General features: G+C 48.6%; 1 protein-coding gene across 1 annotated transcript in view; it reads right to left on the minus strand.

Annotated features, from left to right (window-relative positions):
• The window catches only part of ASB18 (ankyrin repeat and SOCS box containing 18), a 59,166-nt gene extending 46,503 nt beyond the window's left edge, over positions 1-12,663 (minus strand). Inside the window, 1 exon segment of the mRNA XM_019740949.3 lies at positions 12,317-12,663. Within this exon segment, the coding sequence (XP_019596508.3) occupies positions 12,317-12,521 (205 nt within the window). The 5' untranslated portion in view covers positions 12,522-12,663.
• Positions 12,664-19,195: the final 6,532 nt, after the last annotated feature.

Consider the following 19,195-nt stretch of genomic DNA (forward strand, 5'->3'; position numbering starts at 1 on the left):
CCCCAAACACAGGAGTTCCTTAGGGTTCTCTCCCACCCGCTGAATGACGTCCTTCAGGGGTGGGTGAATAACCCTGCTTCCTGACCCACACTCTTGCCTGCGGCTCACCATTTCTGCCCATCCGTACGTTGCTTGGGTCAAGCCCTTTTCACCTCATTTTTACCATCCTCATCCTTCTCTGCTTAGCCAAAGCCAATGAATGCATAGGTTACAGGATGCAACTCAAATCTTACCTTCTCTGACTGCTTCAGTCCACATTAAAACCTCAACTTCTTCCAAGAGTGAATTTGTGCATGAAGTTGCTGAGCAACTGTCAAAATCTTCAAGAGGTGGTGATAAAACAGAAGAAGGACCCAAAGATGGGGGTTTTCATTGTCATATAGGAAAAGAACTGGATTCTTCCAAATCCGAATTGACATTAGTCCTGGGCAAGGTCCCTCAGTGGATTGCGAAAAAGTTGGGTTGCGGATATTTAGAAAAAGGCACTTGCAGCTTCGTGGGTCACTAGGGGAAGTCACTAGGCTCACGGTGGGCTGAAAGAATTTTCTTTTGTGACATGGTTATTTCATAAATGTACAGAGGGGATGTAAGCATTTGTCTTTTAACCCATGATGGAAGGTTTCATGAGAACTTTTAGCAAAGATGGAAAAAATATGGGCCTTTTTTTTGGTAACTCTTGCTACGAAACTCAAGCTGGAGAAACAGTAGACGTGGTACGCGTGGCATAGTGGCTCAGACCTTGGCAGTAACTTGGGTCACCTGGGAGCTTCTGGTTGGAGGGCTGTAGGGTGCAGCCCGAGCATCGGGACCGCTAGAAACTGCCCAGGTGCTTCTAACGTGCAGCCCAGGTTGAGAGCCACAGCTCAAAAGGGAAGCTTTCAGCCTGATTCTGTCCAATCTGCTTATCGATGACTAGGGTGAGTATATGGAAGAGTGCGTGTCACATTGGTGGGTGACGTGGAGCATGACACAATCGGGCCTCAAAAGATTGCAGCAAATGGTCGTGTTCAAATGGTAATTAGTATTTTCACAATCTCAAGGTCTTTGCATCCTGCCATTGAATTGGCAAAGGATTTTCGTTTCCTCAGAAGCATCTGAGGATGAGCACGGCTGGTCTCTGTGGAATAATTCAGCTGAGGCTGAAATGTGGGGCAGGCGGGCTTTCCTGCAGAGCCAGGCTCTCTGTCCATGGCAGGAACTTGCCGTGCGTTTGGGCCACAAGATAGAGGCGGCAGGCCGCCCACCATTCCCTTGTGTTCTTGGGGAAGGGCGCATGTATGGACTCTTTCCAAGGCTGTTGGATAACTGTCTGGTTTCCTTTTGGTTCAGATATCCAAGTAAATGGACAAGCTAGGGCAGGAAGCCATTCCCCTGTGGATATCGTGAGAATCTGTGCGTTTTCTCAAATATGCCAACGTACGTTGTCATTCTGGTCCATTGTGTGCTTCCTACCCTAAGTGCTTCTACGAATGGCCGTGTACTAAACCTGCCGGATGCTCAGACACGAGCATTACAACCACCTGTCACAGTGGCCCCAGGCCTTACACTGCACTTACTTTCACACCTGTTCCTTTTTTGATTCTCACTCTCCCACTTAATTTCTAAAGGCTGTTCCTCCTTCATCTCTGCTCCCTTCAGCTTTTTAAATTAAAAATGTAAAAAAGGTGTAGTAAGCTGGGCAGGTGTGTAAGGCTCTGTTTTTACGAGCTCCAGGACACATTTGCCCACCCCCCTGAGTTGGTCACACGCACAGACAATAGTCCCAAAAATGTCAGAGCATGTCCACCTTCTTTCTGAACCACGAGGTTAGCACAGCACACCTCATTTAACGCAACATTCAAACATTTGACTGCCTCAGATCAAGTGCATCTATTAACGAAGACTTAAATTGTCTGCACTCGTGTCATGTGTCAAGGAACCTCATTCCCATCACAGGGAAGAATGCAACATGGGGACACAAGCCCCTCAGGAACTTGTTTTCCTGACAAGGCTACCCCGTCCAGTGCTGTTCCTGCAAAACAACAGAGTCACGTCCCATTATGAGTGCCATCTTATCCAAAGGTCAAGAGCTGCTCTCCCCTGCAGCCCCGGAAGGCCTTTTTGGAAGCTCAGGGACAAAGGTGCCCTTGAGCCTGCAGATGGCAGGGGCTGCGTGTGGGGCAGAGCTGCAGACCCTTTGCACTCACAGCCTCGAGTAAATAGCCATGGGCCGACTTTCACAGGCTCTGGGGACAGTACTGGGAAGCATGTCACTGACGCTTTCCCTGATAAAGGTGACGAAGTTCCTTTACAACTGCCATGGGGATTTAATTACATAGTACAATTGCATCTCCTGCCTCTCGAGACAAATTGCATGTGCAGACTGGTTGTTTTTTATGAATGTCACACAGGGAGCAAAATACCCTCTTGAAGTTGGATTGGTCTGATTGCTGCGTCCTATCATTGTCTGTGTCCCCTCTAGAAGTGAGACGTTTACTGATCCTGCAGTGAAGGAGGGTGGGCTCCTGGTGGAGACTCTTGGCTGCTTTGCAAAGTGAGGCGTATTGTCTGATGGATTCTAAGTTCATTCTACCTGTTTTTCTGTTGGCAAAAAACCAAAAACTTGGAACTTCCAACAGGACAGGAAAAAGAGACATCATAAAAAGTAGAAATGACTATTAAACATATGCACAATTTTCAATTTTACTACTTTAAAATGCAAGTTAAAATAATGAGATTTCTGCCTATGAATTTTTTTTTTTTTAAATCAAGTTTGGAAGAGTTTGGTGATGCTGGGGCTCTCATGGTTTTCAGGTGGAAGGGCAAATTTCTATGCAACGTGGAAGTATTCTCTACTGAGTTTACATATACAGGGTGCTTTTCAGGTACTAGCAGCTCGTGGGATAAAGCGTGGAATCCTTGCCATTAAGAAGTGTTACTATGTTTGTAGGGAGATAGGCGAGCGAATCATGAACTAGCGAGTGGATGAAATGATTGCTCAGTGGAGGTCAGGTGTGATGACGAGAAAGCACGTCAGTATTAGAGTGACAGGCAGCGGGGGTAGGACAGGCTTCTCTGAAGGTGGCATCTGAACAAAGCACAGAGGGAGCCGAAGGGCAAGGATGGCTCGTGTCCTCCAGAGTGTCTGCTCCCTCCTCTTGACCTGTGGCGTGGGGATCTGTGTCCTGTCATTCTGGGCTGAGCCTCAGGGCTGTGTTGCTTGGGGTCTGGAAAGGGGGGGTATGGAAAGTGGGGGTCTGAAACGTGGGGGTTCAGGAACGTAGGCAGAGTCAGGCAAAGGGGGGACCTGGGTAGGAAACAAGCCGCAGAGAGCAGCCTGAGGGTGCAGAGCCCAGGTGAGCAGCAGGACCTAGACCCGTGGGCAGATGGGGAGATGTGCCACCCAGACCCCACAGTTAGGGAGGACTTGTCACCCAGCTGCCAGCAACTTCAGGGTTTGTCTCAGCTGCAGAGAGCTGCCTCACCCAAGAATACCCTTCCTGAGACGGCACGTTTTATGGGTAGTCAGGTGAGGGTGGAGAGGTCCTGCCATTCTGACCCACTGTGGGAAAAAGGTGACACGTGTACCAGCTCCAAAGCTCCCCTAGGGGCTAGTCAAGGCACTGGAGGGCTTGTGTGCCAATCACAGGTGCCCTTCACAGGCGTTTATCCCCAGCAAATGTCCTGGCAAGCAAACTCCACTCAGCCACAAACTGTGACCCTGTGAGATCTACGGGCCCCCTGGAAGGATGGCTGGGTGTGTTGTCAAGCAGGTGAGATGAGAGTGGAGAGACAGCCTCCCCAAAGGCCAAGAAGAAGTCCTGCCAGGTACCCACAGACGACATTGATGGCCTACTGAGGTGTGATTTGGACCAGAGTTTCTCAACCACCGGATGTCAAAGACCAGGGGTGGTTTTGTTTTTTTTTGGTCCCACTTTGTCACAGACTGATTCTCTTTCAAAATACAATTAAAATTGATTACAAGAAAGAAATAAAGTGGGGGAAAAGGACGTATAATTACAAGTCAGTAATCACATATGTGGATGTTGTGTTAATTGACAAATTGCTATCAGTGTTTCTCAATGCATCCTGTCAGTCTCCATGGCAAAGCTCGGCAGAGCAATGCCTGAACTCCCACCGTGCTCTGAGTGGCACCTTTGTCCATCAGTCTGGGCAGCCTTTGGGTGGGCCATCTCTCTGCTATCCTGTCTTCACCTGCTCTGACAACACACCCAGCCATCCTTCTAGGTGGCCCAGGGACCTCAAGGGGTCAAGCGTGGGTGAAGGGATGCTGGGAGACATGGCAGGCTTAGTTAGCCCACGAAGCATCTCTTAGGCACTGAGTCCCAGCTGAAAAATTTGAACTGTACGCTGTTGGACAGTAGTCACCAGACTTTTTCTATAAAGTGCCAGGTCGTAAATGTTTTGGGTGTTGTAGGTCACATGGGCTTTGTGGCAACTCCTCCCCTCTGTCATTGTAGCAAGAAAGCAGCCATGGACAGTATGCAAATGAGTGAGCATGGCCGTGTCCCACTATAACTTTATTTATGAAAACAGGCAGCAGGCCCTCCGCCCATAGTTTGCTGGCCTTCTGTGTGGGCAGTAGAGAACCATTGCAGGTTTGCAGGAAGGAGTGCCTCCAAATGCGAAGCTATTACTGCCTCCTCTCTGCATACCTGTCCCACCCTTCACTCCAGGGAGGTCCGCTCATCATTGTCAAGGCAAACTTGACATCAGAAAAGCAGCCAGCTACCCAGGCATGTATTTAACTCCTTTCTCTCATGTCTCTGCTGCTCCTGGTTTGCTGAACTTCTTGAATCTGTAAACCTATATCTTTCATCAAATTAGGGAAACGTTTGGTAATTATTTCTTTAAATATTTTTCGGCTCCATCTTCTTTCTTGAACTCCGGTTGAGTACGTCAGATCTCCTACACTGTCCATAGTCCCTGTTCATCTGATTTTCAGTCATTTTATTTTCTGCTCTTCAGATTGGATACTTTCTGGTGATCTGTTTTCAGATTCCCTGACACTTTCTTCTGTCATCTTTGATCTGCTGTTAAGCTCACTGTTGATGAGCACAAGGCCAGCCCTAACTTCCAGGGAGGTGGACACCACAGTGTGGCCGTAGGGTCTCTAGTAGTAAAGAAAAAGGGGAGAGTGGGTGTGAGGAGACAGCTGGCCACGTCTCCTGGCACCGGTCTCGCCACCTCTATCCTTCCTACATATGTGAAAGAGTTTCTGTTTTTTTCCATATTAGATGATCTTATTTCATTGCTGAATGGCTCCTCACTGGCCCTCCACACAGCAATGTCTAGAATTTGTGGCCTCACAATATGGTCCCCACTTACTTGCCTGGCTTTTCCTTCCTCTCCTCTGATTTTCACACCCCATTTCCAAGCAGGTCCTACTTCTCTGTCCAGTGTGTCATGCCCCTGTGTGCCCCACGTGGGCTCATTCTGCTCCCTTTATTTGCAGCCCCTTCCTTTCGATTATATAGCCTGTCGGGAACATGTTCGTCTTTCAAGGGCCAACCCAGGAGATCTTTTGTGCCCCCCGTATGTTATTTGGTTATTATATACCTACTGTGTGCCACTAGATGACTAGGACAAACCCAGTCCCTGTCCAATATCCAGCTGCTGAATTCGGTATTAGGAGATGACAGGCGATGGGATTGGCAAGTAGAACCAGGCTATCAGTAGTGTGTTTGCCGTTTCTAAGTAGTTCCTTCAGGGTGTTATTCTAAGCAAAGCATGCCGTTGCAGGAACCATCACCATCCTGGAAAGGTATAAAGCCTCTTCACTATATACTCATTTCTTTTTGTTCTTTCAAAACTCTCCAGTATGCGTGGCAGTGATGCTAATAGAAGTATGTCATCAGCATACATTATTTATTAACTTGTTTCTCAATTTTGATTCTGAAAATATCCTGATTTAGTCTAATTGCAATTTCACTGTGTTCCACAGGCAGTGAGGGTTCATACTGGGGGGAGCTGAGATGCGACCCTGTACGATTTTTCTTCCTGCTCATGTGCTCTGAAGCTGACCACTTGGCTCTAAGACGTGCATCTCGTCTCATCACATGGATTCCACCTGCTTCTGGGGAGAGCAGAGCCTGGGGGTGTGTCTGGTAGAAAGCAAAGGAATATCTTCCTTCTAGGTGGTGGGAGATATTTTTCCGTATCTGCAGCAAGGGCTGCTGCTGGGGCCATTTCATTCCTAAATAATTTAACTATATTCAAAGATAATCTGATGTTATTGTAGGAAACTGTATTTCTAATAAATTCCACTTGATCTGGGTGAATCAATTCAGGCAGCACATAATTGAGTCTGTTAGCAAGGACTTTAGCAAGAATTTTGCAATCAGCGTTAATTAAGAAGATGGGACAATAATTTGTGCATAATTCCGGATCTTTTCCTGGCTTGTGAATCAAAGTAATAAGAGCAGTGCTCTGACTGGTGGTGGGATGGTGTCATTAGGTGCTGATTTATAAGCACTTAGGAAGGTTTAATTTCATTTTGCTTCGAGCAGGGTCTCCCTGCCCCCACGCTCTTTGCTCAGGGTGTGCAGTCGAGATGGCAGAGAGCTTTCCTTCCTACCCTTGCCTGTCATCGGTGACCTCCTGCTTCCCATTTCTGGTTTTATTCTGTAGCCAAGCACCCTATTCGTCCATCCACATAGTTTCTTGATCCTCTTATTTGAATTAATTGAAGCCGGGGACTCCATGTTATTGATGGTGTGTGTGTGGTGTGTGTGTGTGGTGTGTGTGTGTGGTGTGTGTGTAGTGTGTGTGTGTAGTGTGTGTGGATGGTGTGTGGTGTGTGTGGTGTGTGTGTGGTGTGTGTGGTGTGTGTGTGGTGTGTGTGTGTGTGGTGTGTGTGTGTGTGTGTGGTGTGTGTGTGTAGTGTGTGTGTGGTGTGTGTGTGGTGTGTGTGTGTGGTGTGTGTGTAGTGTGTGTGTAGTGTGTGTGTGTGGTGTGTGTGTGGTGTGTGTGTGTGGTGTGTGTGTGGTGTGTGTGTGTGGTGTGTGTGTAGTGTGTGTGTGTAGTGTATGTCGATGGTGTGTGGTGTGTGTGTGGTGTGTGGTGTGTGTGGTGTGTGTGTAGTGTGTGTGTAGTGTGTGTGTGTGGTGTGTGTGTGGCGTGTGTGTGTGGTGTGTGTGTGTGGTGTGTGTGTAGTGTGTGTGTGTAGTGTATGTCGATGGTGTGTGGTGTGTGTGTATAATATAAAGCCAAAGGGTTGTACACAGCATCAATGGGGACATTTTTTCCTGGATCTTCCTTCAACATGTCGCAGGGGGGTAAGCATCAGGAGCCCTTGACAACAAGTCAGGAAACAAAGCTGGTTTATTCGCTGTTCCTAACTGGCTACTGACCAGTAAGGGGACACATGTGAGCCTCAAAGGCCCATCTGGAAAACCACGGGCATCACGGAACATGGGAAGGGCACTGGATTTACACCTCCTCCCTGCACTGCGACCTCAGGGTGGAACGCGCCCTCTCTGTGCCTCATTTTCCTCAGCCGGGAAGGTGGGAAAGACAGCTGCCCTTGGGAAACGCAGTCCGCACCGTGGAAGGATTCTTCTGTCTCTGCCTCCCCTTAGGGCTGGTTCCAGTTCTCACAGGCTCTGGCCTGCAGACTTATTCTCCCTGTCAGGACCTGGCTGTGCCCTACTGTATTTCCCTGAAAATAAGACCGGATCTTATATTAATTTTTGCTCCAAAAGACGCATTAGGGCATATTTTCAGGTGATGTCTTATTTTTTCATGTGCCACAATCTACATTTATCAAATACAGTCATGTCATCTTCCTCTGGAACATCGTCATAACGTACAAAATGCGACGTCTGGCTGACGATCTTCATTGGGGCTTATTTTCGGGGAAACACGGTGTCTGGTGCCTTACAGCTCATGAACCAGTCTCAGCAACCTTCCAGGTGACGCTTTCCCTGGCACCTGGCCGGAGCCCGCCATCCCTGTGGAGGCGGGGCGTGTACACAGACCTCTGATCGGATGCACCACTGCTGCAAAGGCAGCCAAGTTTTGAGAGTCTCTTCCACACACAGGTTGTTGGTCTTAGGACCCTAATTAGTTCAACCTCTAAAGACCCTGAGAAAGTGGCCCAACTGATCCCATTTTTTTTTTTTAATGGGGAAGTGAAGGTTCAGAGAGATGGACTGCCAGGTTCAAGACCACACAGGTAGCTAGTGGTAGCACCCACGCAAGAACCCAGGTCACCTCACTGTGAGCTTCCGATTCCCCACATGTCTCAGAGCTGCCCGCGAGGCTCACGCTCTTGTCCTTGGTTTGAATATGAGTCCTTTGAGGCAGGAGTTGTGCTTGTGTACCTGACATCTGTTTGCTCTGCCCTGGGGGCGGGTCCTCCCCGCGAATGGGGACGGAGCAGTGGCTGCGCCCCACCCCGAACTCACTGCATGCTCAGCGTCGAGCCTGCTGGGCGCTTGTTGAACGAGAAGTCTTAACGTGCGTGCACAGGCCCCTCACGTGTTCACCGGGTTCATTCCCCAGCTATCCACGCTGCTGGGTGAGATCTCTTAATAAAAGCCCAATTAGTATTTCTTTAACTTGCCTCCAAATGCTCAAATACCATTACCCCAAACACAACATAATGCCCCTCGTTTTCTATTTCAATCAAGAATTCAAGTAGCATCTTGACTTGTATATATCAGCAGCAAAATCATGAATGCTGACATCTTTAATAATAGCAATTAGTAATCAGTTGTTTCTTAAGTAGTTTGATTACACCAGTTACCAAATTGTACAGTCGATGCATTTGGGGGCAAGAAGGGTCTCGCCACCCCTCCCCAGCTGTCTTTTCTCCCTCCCTATGTTCTCCGTGGTTAGTGAGCTGATAGGCATTGGAAAGAGGCAAGGACAAATAATGCAACTGTCACAGTATTAAACAGTAGAGAGAGATTTGGTTTTAGCAGAAAGGAGAATTAGGTATTTCTTGCCAGGAAGACTAACCCCGGTAGTGTCTGTGGAAAAGCAGTCTGTGCCCACCCAGCTAATGTTAGCAAAGCAGCTCGGCTCACCCATGCCAGGCATGGTACCCAGACTTGGAGCTGCTTCTTGGGGCTCCTTGCCAGGCTCTGGATACCAACAAGGGTTAGGCAAGGATCTTGACCTTGAGTAGGTCGTGTTTGACTTTGAAATATTCAGTGGACATAACAATGAGCAAGGCTGTGTGTTTCAGTAACTCATGGAGACTGAGGGCACTGTGCTCTCAAGGGTGAAGGAGGTGAATGTGCGGTCGGGATGGGCAGGGGTGGGCTTCCAGTGGGGCGACCCTGTGTGCGGGGGCTGGAAGGACAGGGCAGTCTGGGTGAGTGGGGGAGGCGCTCACACAGCCTGGGATTGGGTGTCGTCCTGGCGGGGAGGTTCCAGTTGGGATGGGGAGGGTGGCACAGACGGGAGAGCTGATTATGGGTGAGTGTTGGGGTGCCTCACAGCAGGGGAAGTCCAGAGCTGGGAGAGATCAGGAGTCTGAGTGGGGGGCTGAGTGTGCATGGCAGGTTCCCACGCCCTCCCAAGCATCGCGCAGGGCATCCCAAGTCTGCCCCGCAGGAAAGCAGGTGAGTTGCGTCTTTTGGGGAACCCTGGTTGCGGACCGTTCTCCTGCCTCATGCTTGCTGCTGGCTGGCCACGTAGGGACACTACATTTCTGCATTTTATCTCATTATCTGCTGGGGCTAAAGTGTTAAGTTCCACAGGGATACCTGAGGGGATTCTCCAGAGAAAGATGTTGACACCATTTTCTCACCCAGTGCCTCCTTTGCCTTATGCTTTTATTGTGATGCTGACGGATGCACTGAAATATGTAAATTATTATTGTTATTTTCGGTTCTATTTGGTGGGAGTAATATGTTCACAGACCAGTGAGCACGGACGTTTCACTCTCCTGTGTGTTCATGTTGAGAAGCAGAGAGAATTGTTACTTTTCTTTTTCTTCTTTTTGTAAATTGCCATCTTTTGAACAATACCGAGAATTCTGTCAGCCAGGTTGCCCTTGGGCTGGACCACTTTCCCCTCTCCGTTCCCCAGGATGCTTTTGCCAGCACGACCCTTGGCTCCTGCCTCTCCTGGTTGGGGTAGCCCCTCCCAGCTCTGGCCCCTCACTTGGCCCAGCCCTGTTTTCTTGCGAGTCACATTCCTTCCCCTTCATAACCCTCCTTCCAGGATTTAAGTTCTTTACAGTGTCCATTCCTAACACGGGCTGCATGTCAAGGTGTTGCCCAAAGTTTGGACCACTCTTCAAATGTTCTAAGGACGCCACATGCATATTTGAACCCCAGCAGCTCTTGTCCGGAGTCAGGGATATTCCCCAAGGACTCAGTGAGGCCTCGGGCCTATGTAGGCAGAGCTAAGGTCCCAACAAAGGTTCAGGGCTCCAGGGCCCTTGTCCAGATATTAGGAAAACCAAGGCAAAGAAGAAGCAGGAGATGGTTTCTCCCTAAAGTCTAAAGCAGCTTGCAAATCCCCGGTGGGAGGCAGCCCAGGGAAGGCACCCATACCACAGGCAGGAGAGGGACGGTCGGCCCCTGAAGCTCCAATCTCTGCTTTCTCTCTTCATCATGTTAGAGCTCCACTCACTAGTCCCAGTGTCCCATGCATGTCCTTTTTTGGTGCACTTCCTGCATGTGTGTGTGAGCATGTGTCCTTGAATGTGTGTGTATGCATATGAGCGTGTTTTCCTGCATGTGTATATACATGCACCTGAGCATGTGTGTGCATGTGTGAGTGTGCATGTATGCATGTGTGTATGTGTGTGCGCACATGTGTACATGTACATGTGCACACACACATACGTGTGTTGGGAGGGAGTCTGTCTAGTGGATGAAGAGAAGCCCTGAGCATCACTTAGGGTCAAGACATCAAGACTAACACTGTGGAGGGCACATCTGACCAGCTGGATAATAACAGCACAGTTCAATTAAAAGTAAATCTCAGGTCAGGGAAAATATTGTCAGCAAATACGACAAAGAGATTATATATATGTTATGTGAAGAAGTCTTACAAAGGGGCGGCTGGATGGCTCAGTAGGTTAGAGCGCGAGCTCTGAACAACAGGGTTGCCAGTTTGATTCCCTCATAGGCCAGTGAGCTGCACCCTCCACAACTAGATTGAAGACAACGAGCTGCCGCTGAGCTTCTGTAGGGGCGGCCGGATGGCTCAGTTGGTTAGAGGGCGAGCTCTCAACAACAAGGTTGCGGTTCAATTCCCACATGGGATCATGGGCTGAGCCCCTGCAACTAAAGGCGGCTGGACCTGGAGCTGAGCTGTGCCCTCCACATCTAAGACTGAAGGACAACAACTTGACTTGGAGCTGATGGGTCCTGGGAAAAACACACTGTTCCCCAATAAAGTCCTGGAGATACACACTGTTCCTCGTCCCCAATAAAATCTGTTTTTAAAAAAGAAGTCTTACAAAAATGACAAAAAGATACAAAGAAATGGAGAGGTACTGCCCAAGGACCCAGATAGACAAGTCACCTGTGAAAGGTCTACATGGAAAAACACAACCCCGTGGACAAGACTTTGTGGTGAGCAGTCCCGGAAGGAATGATGAGCAGGCAGCAGAGAGGACGACCACGACACACTTATTAAGCTGGCGATTTAAAGACTAGTGTAGCGAGACACTGGCCCTCATTGTCAGAATAAAAGTCCTTCCAGAAAACAATTTGGAAAACTTTCTGTCCCGGTTCAGATATGCAGCTCCCAGGAATTCATCCTGAGGACATGACCCAAATAAGGTAAAAGCCCTGGGAATGCTAATAAAGATGCTATTCACGGCATTCCTGATAGTGGCCACACAGGCAGCCAAGGGTCCCCTCTGGTAGAAATTTGGTTTAAGTGGTTTGTGATCAGTCACCTCAACAGGTGATTGAAATTCAGACGCAACATGTAACTTACTCTAGAGGTATTACCTTGTCGGAGCAGGACACCAAATTCTATCTAGGACCTGGGTGTAAGTAGGGGACGTTTACGCATGCAAATGGGCTAGCTGGGAAAAATGCGGAGAAATCCAGCCACACTGTGCTAGGATGGTGGTACCATGGATTAATTTTTCTCTTTTAAATTTTTTGTGTCGCGCTCTAATTGTTGCCTATGCGACATACACAGTATATACAGCATGTGTATGTTCAGATGCGAGCATCAGAGAGTCCAGCACATAGCGTTCACCTTTTCAGCCAGCGGCAGTCCTCTCACCCCCAGCAGTGGCCCACTGGTCACACACCCACACACACACCCACCCACCCACCCACACACACGCGATGGGTGTTTAGTTTCAAACAGCAGATTCACCCCGGCTGGTTACCTAGGAGCACCGCGGGGGGCAGCTGAGCCGCGGGGTCTTTCATCCAGTCATCGTTGGCCAGCTCGATCACAGCGTCCACGTGCCTGACTTCGGTGCAGAGCAGGTCGCTGACTCTCTCCTCATCCTTGGCGTCCAGGGCAGACTTTAATCTGGTCGCTAAGTCTGAGCTGAGCGGGTAGTCGGGACAGCAATCAGAGCTGGACATTGCGACGCTGTGTGTGTGTTCACCAGACTTTTCTTCTCAGCTGAGTCCCAAGTTAGCAGCTGTGCCCTAGGGTGGTGTGGGTGTTGCTATAAATAGAAGAAACAGGGCTAGTGTTACAGCCAGTGGGGAGGGACACCTGCCAACAGTCCTCCCCACCCCCTGCTTCACAGGAGATGGGAGTTAATCTCCCCTGAGGCCTCAGTTAGGGATTTTTCTAGCGATTGGTCTCAGTAGATGTGCTTGGGGTAGGGGGTGGGGAGGAAGAGGGGACAATATGTAGCAGAAAGCTCTCAGACATGCTGTTGAACAACGTCCTCTAATCAAACGTGAGACTCTGCCCTGAAACTTGAAAAGTCTCTTCCTGAGACTGGGCTTCGAACCTCTGTTCTGTTGAAAGGAACATTGTGTGATATTCTACAGGACACACTCCTTCGTTTCATCTAAAAAGGGAGTCTGGCTGACTGTAAATTGGACATGTTTTGAACTGAACGGAATGCAGTGGAATCTTTGGTTTCCAAATCTAGAGATGGACCGGCTAGTCCCAAGGAGACAAAGCATCACATAAGTGAACAAAGAAAAGCAACCTAAGTGTTCGCAGCAGCTTCCGCCCCCCTTAGGGCTGGTAAACTGGCCTTAAAGCACCTGATTGCACCACCCATGGGAGTGCAAAAACACCTCATGTTGCTTTCTGTGCATTCCTGGGGGGTGGGGGGGCTTTTGTTCTCATGATCTCTGTCTCTGGTGTCCCTGGACTTCCCACGGCAACCTGGGCCCAGAACACAGCTGCTCCAGCAGTTAGCCTGTGTTTGACCAGCTGAGCGGCCCAGGCTGTGCCATACAGCCTTTAAAAAATTCATTAATTTTTTGATTTTTTTTTGAATGGAAATACGAGGTGTGATCAAACAATGCAGTGAATGTTTAAATAAAAAAAATTATAATCGTAAAAGACACATTGCCATTAATCCCCCTCAAAATTCTCTCCCTCGCTTAGAACACACTTATCCCATCATTCTTGCCACTTTCTGAAGCAGTTCTGGAAGTCCTCTTTTGTGAGTGTCTTCAGTTGCACTGTCATGGCTGCCTCGATGTCCTGAATCATTTTGACTTTGGGGAAGAGCCAGAAGTCACACGGTGCCAGATCCACTGAATAAGGTGGATGAGGACACATCATAATGTTTTTATTTGACAGAAATTGCCATAACGGAAGCGATGTGAGACACGGGGCATTGTCATGATGGAGGATGATTTACGGCACACTTTAAAACTCACCTTCTCTCAACTGTAGCTCACACCCGACTGACTGCACCAAACAAGTTGAAACTTGTCACACACTGTTACTAAGTTTCAATGCACTGCTTCCCATATTGAAGATCCCTGCCTTTCTGTTGGATGGCACTTGGCAGCAGCATTCACTGTATTTTGTGATCACAACAGAAAGGCTCCATGTCACACATTGCTTCTGGTACAGCAATTTCTGCCAAATAAAAACATTAGTGTGTTCTCATCCATCTTATTCACTGGATCTGGCACTGTGACTTCTGGCTCTTCCCCAAAGTCAAAATGACCATGAAAGGTAAATGTTTTGAATTGATTCAGGACATCGAGGCAGCCACGACAGGGCAACTAAAGACACTCATGAAATAGGACTTCCAGAACTGCTTCAGAAAGTGGCAAAAATGATGGGATAAGTGTGTTAGAAGCGAGGGGACATATTTTGAGGGGCATTAATGGCAATGTATCTTTTATGACAATGTGTTTTTTAAATTTAAACATTCACTATATTGTTTGATCACACCTCGTGTATTTGCCAAATGCCATGGTGTTAGGTGAAGGTGTGCACCATGCTGATCTGATGCATTTATATGTCGCAATATGGTTGCCATTGTTGTGTTAGCTCATACCTCTGTCACCTCACTTGACTGTCATTTCTTTTCTGTGGTGGGAATAATTATGATCTAGTATCTTACCAAGTTTAATGTTTCTAACACAACATTGTTGTCAAAATTACTATACGGTGCATTATATTTCAGCACTTGTTTATCTACTAGGTGCATGTTTATGCCCTTAAACCACATCTCTCCTAGTCCCCGAGGAGCTTTGATACAGCCTCCTCCACCTTGCATCCCATCTTACCACCTGTTCTCTGTCTCACTTTCTCTCGTCTCCTCTTGTCATGGTTCATTTTGTGTGTCAACTCGGGTAGGCCACGGTACCCAGATAGTTGGTCAAACATTATTCTGGATGTTCCTGCAAAGGTATTTTTTCTTTTGGATGGAGTTAATGCCGAAGTCGGTGGACTTTGAGTAAAGCAGATTACCCTCCGTAATGTAGGTGGGCCTCGTCCAATCAGTTGAAGGCCTGACTAGGACAAAGACTAATGTCCTCTGAGCAAGAGGGAGTCCTGCCAACAGATGGCCTTTGACTTGAACTGCAACTTTTTCTGGGTCTCCAGCCTGAGGGGCTTCCCCGCAGATTTTGGACTTGCCAGTCTCTGTAATTGCATGAGCCAATTACTTAAAATAAATCTCTCTCTCTCTCTCTCTCACACACACACACACACACACACACACACACACACACACACACACACTCCCTGTTGGTTCTGTTTCTCTGGAGAACCCTGACTGATATGGCCCTCCTCTCAGCTCCCATGTATGACTTTGCAGGTTCTGTTCCATGTACTGACACTTTTCCCAACACGTGTGGCATCTGCATTCAAGGAGCCAGCCCTGGGTTCCCATCCAGTATCTGCTCTCCTCTCTCCCACCTAACAGAGCCTGCGTTTTCTTTGCTGTGACTCTGTGCCTGGCCCCTGGTGATGAATCCTGTTGGCTGAGGTCAGTCCCATCAGTCCTGTCTCCTTTGCCAGCTCCTCAATGTGTCAGACTTGCTGGCAACCAGTTCTGGGCAGTGAGAGTCGGCAGGGTCTGCTCTGGTGCATCTGGGAAGGCTTCGGCTTTCCTGATGGAGAGGGGAAGTAGTGGCTGGCACCTCCTTTTCCTTTCTTCTTTCCTTGGACATAGACATGATGTGTGGAGCTGTGGCAGCCATATTCCAGCCATGAGGTGACAGACAGATGAACGGCCAACATATGAAGGAGACTGGGACAGAAAGAGGGGGAGAGACGGTGCCGCGATGGCTCCTTTTTGTCCCTGCTCTGGGCTGCGAACCCCCAGACTTCTTGTCTTTATTCCTTCAGCACTGTTCCTGTGTTTTCTGTGACTTGCAGCTGAAAGTTGATATAGGTAGTGTGTTCACTCTGCCTTGAAAGCCATGGAAATGTCCTGATCTCAGTCTAAAGAGAGGCAGCGGCAATGGCCCAGCCTGTGGTAAAGACCTTGAGTTAATCCCCCCATGTTTTCTATTCTTTGGTTACTGGACTCCTGCCTTCCGTGATAAGCTCTCACAGATGCTGCCAGGACAGCAGCCAATCCCAGACTCCCCGAGTCAAGAGCAGGGCCATCAGCGAGCAGGCAGGCAGGGCCACATGGGACTGCCTCCCAGTGTCACAGGGACTGAAAGAAACCCTGACAGAGGCATTCTGGGAATCACTGGCAACGGGCTCCCCCAGGAAGGGAGACGTGAGCTCAGTGGGTCAGCCTTCAGTTCGGAGGTGTGAGCCGTGTGCCGACAGTGTCGTCGGCCCCTCGTTCTTTCTTCGGCCAAAGAATTAGGAGTTTTGAAAGAAATTTTGGAACCCGAATTCCCGAGCGCAGAGGCTCTGCAGCATCACATCGGAAAGACACGTGACAGCAGCACGTTTGTGTAAATAGAAAAAGAGGGAGGGTAGTGACCACAGGAAAATTATCGGAATCTGGGTAAGGTAAAGAAATAAACCGAGAATAATTAGAGATTGCTATCAAACTTCAAATCAGAAGGGAGGTGAAGATGAAACAGTTGGTAGGCAGATAATAAGATGACAAAGCCTCAGAATATGGCCCTCGCTGGTCTTAATTACAGGGCTGTCTGCTGGGTGTTCAATCAGAGGCACACACTCTATGCTAATTATTCTGGCTAATTTTGCTACAATGTAATTCTTTATCAACCCCGCTATGTATAAATTAGGAATTTAAATGTAACTAACACAAATTATATTGAAGGCAACATGAATTTTTTTATTTCGGTGTGAAACCTTCTCATCTCTATTTCTTTATCTTTTCTTTTTCGATTATTAGCTCATGTGACCCCTGCCCCCGACCCCCCCCCCCACACACACACACTGTCTCGGCCACAGGCTGAACTATCACCCGAGGAGGAAGGACACCAGCACCAGTGTTTTCCCCCTAACTTCTTGGAAATCTTATATTTGACTTTCTTCTTCTGTGATCGACCTTGACTGTATCTAAGCAATCAGTGGAGACAGATCCGGCTTTCTCCGAGTCAGATAGAGGTCGGTCCCTTCATTGTTCTACCTTAATTTTTAAATAATCCTCGGAGGGCACCATAATTCACGTATTTTCAGTGATATATTGTATGTGACTTATGTCAAGTTATGTTTACAAATGTGTTTAGATGAGGACTAATAACACAGATCCCCATAGAGAAGCATAAATAGTTTCTAGAATTTTCCGTGTCACACGGTCTGTCTTCAGTGAGGTCAGGCTGGTGTACAAGTTTGCTGTAGCTGTGCAGAGCCCACAAGCAGGCCTTCAGAGGCTGCCAGTTGGCACAGCTTCTCCATCATCGCTCGTGCTTGTGGACTATTCTGCAGGGAAAGAACTGCCTGAACGGGTGCAGCGTGGGTCGCGCTTAGTCTCAGCACCGTGTCAGGACTGAACATCAGTGAGTCAGTCACGGGCTGGGAGAAATGGTGGGTCCCAAATACTCAGACCCCATTCTGACCTCAGGGTAAGGGACACGCCCTGTACATAACCAGATAAACTCAAAGTAACCTTGGCATAGTTCCAGGAAATGGATCCGCTCCTGAGACCCATTTCTTCTCTGAGCCTGAAATGCCCCTGTGTTTCCTGAGGTCCTGGAGAGCTGCTCCTTCAACGCCGGCTCCTGGTCAGTCGGCCCCTGGGCACTCTTGTCTCATGTCTCTCTTCCAAATCCAGCTGCGCACCCACCAGGTCAGGGTTTCACGGCGGCTTCCTTCCCAGGCCTCGGCGCTTCCTTCATCTCTCCCCCCCCTCCTGTCTCCGTTCCTGCTGTCTGATTTGCGGCTCCCCTGGCGCCCAGCTCCAGCAACACACATGTGTCTCTCTGTGGTCAGTAGCTCTCCAGTTTGGCTGAAGATTTCCCTAAATTCCTTTTTAATGCATCTCTCATAGATGTCCAGCTTGACAGTCGTCACCAAGACATTTGTGTGACTGTATTTACCGTCGTGCGGAGGGACTGGCTCGCCCAACAACCTGCCGGGCCGCGGGAGGCCACTTTGTAAAGTGGCATTGTTCTGTGGTCTTAGCGGGCAACCCTTTGTGCACTGAGAAAACAGGGCCCCTTTCATTTCCTTTGTGTTGTAGAAGGCTTGAGACAACGTGATGGGATGTGGGCACAAACTGGGCGTGATGAAAGCCGTCCCTGCTCTTGCACTGTCTTTTCTTCTCTATGGGGACATGTTTTAGGACTGCACAAAGATGGAGTTGCATGATTGGAGGTGTGGCCGTTTTCCATTCACACAACCATCAAAGACAAAACGACACACAAATGAGTTTCAGTCACTGAGCACTTTTCGAGCCCTGGAATATACCAAGCTCTTCTCAGTGTGCTGAGAATATAGGACCCACATATTCTCACATATGCTACAGGCTGATTCTGTCATCCGTAACGCACACAGCAGTCTTCTGAAGGTGTTGCCTGTACAAACTCGTCCCCTCGCAACGATCCTGCGGGGCAGATGCTGTCGTGATCACTGACAGTGGAACAGTTCGCTCCACGTCACACCGCTGCCAAGAGGCGGAGCGAAGATAGAAAGGGGGCAGTCTGTGCTCGTCAGAACTGGGTGGCCCTGTTCCTCTGCTGCCCAAACCCTCATGGTCCGCTTCTGCTCTCTCACAATCAGTGTTTTCCTCTTCCTTCTTTCTGCTATTTGGGTCTTTTTTGAGATGTATTATTGTGATACAAGATGGAGGTGGGGTGGGAGGGAAGAAAAAAGGTCTAAGGTAAGGACCAGGGGTGTTTGGGAGACAAGGCTGGGAGCAGCTGTCATGAGTGTGGGAATTAGATAAAGAAAGAGAGGCAACTGCTTTGAAATAGTCTTTGGCGGCTGGATGGTGTCCCCGAATCAAGACGCTGTGTGGAGGCTGGACCACCAGGGTCACAGCTTTTTAAGAGTTATACAGCTAATTACAAGCAGCCCTGCAGTCGATTGGGGTGACAGTGAAGCCTCCAGAAAGCCCAGTGATGTAAGGTGAGAAGCTTGCCTTCTGAGAATTAAACGTTAAAACCAACCTGATGGATCAAAGTGGACTGTACAAAGTCACTTCAAGGATGCCGAAGAAAGTCTGAGACAGCAATCTGCTTTCAAATTTTTAACTCCTCCCATCTCAGATCATCATGGCAATAAAGGAAAAGGAGAAAAATAGAGAGTCTGTGTCAGTGGTTGAACCGAGGGCAGAGCACATCACTGACAAAAATCTTGAGGAATTTTTGCGAGAACTAGAGCTGTTTGATTGCGAGAGGGCTGCCCAGGTCACAGTGGGTGGGCAGGAGGAAGTACAGAGGGGCCCTAG

Source organism: Rhinolophus sinicus, chromosome 17 (assembly GCF_057876585.1).
Source record: "Rhinolophus sinicus isolate RSI-liver-muscle chromosome 17, RSI-T2T, whole genome shotgun sequence".
NCBI lineage: Eukaryota > Metazoa > Chordata > Mammalia > Chiroptera > Rhinolophidae > Rhinolophus > Rhinolophus sinicus.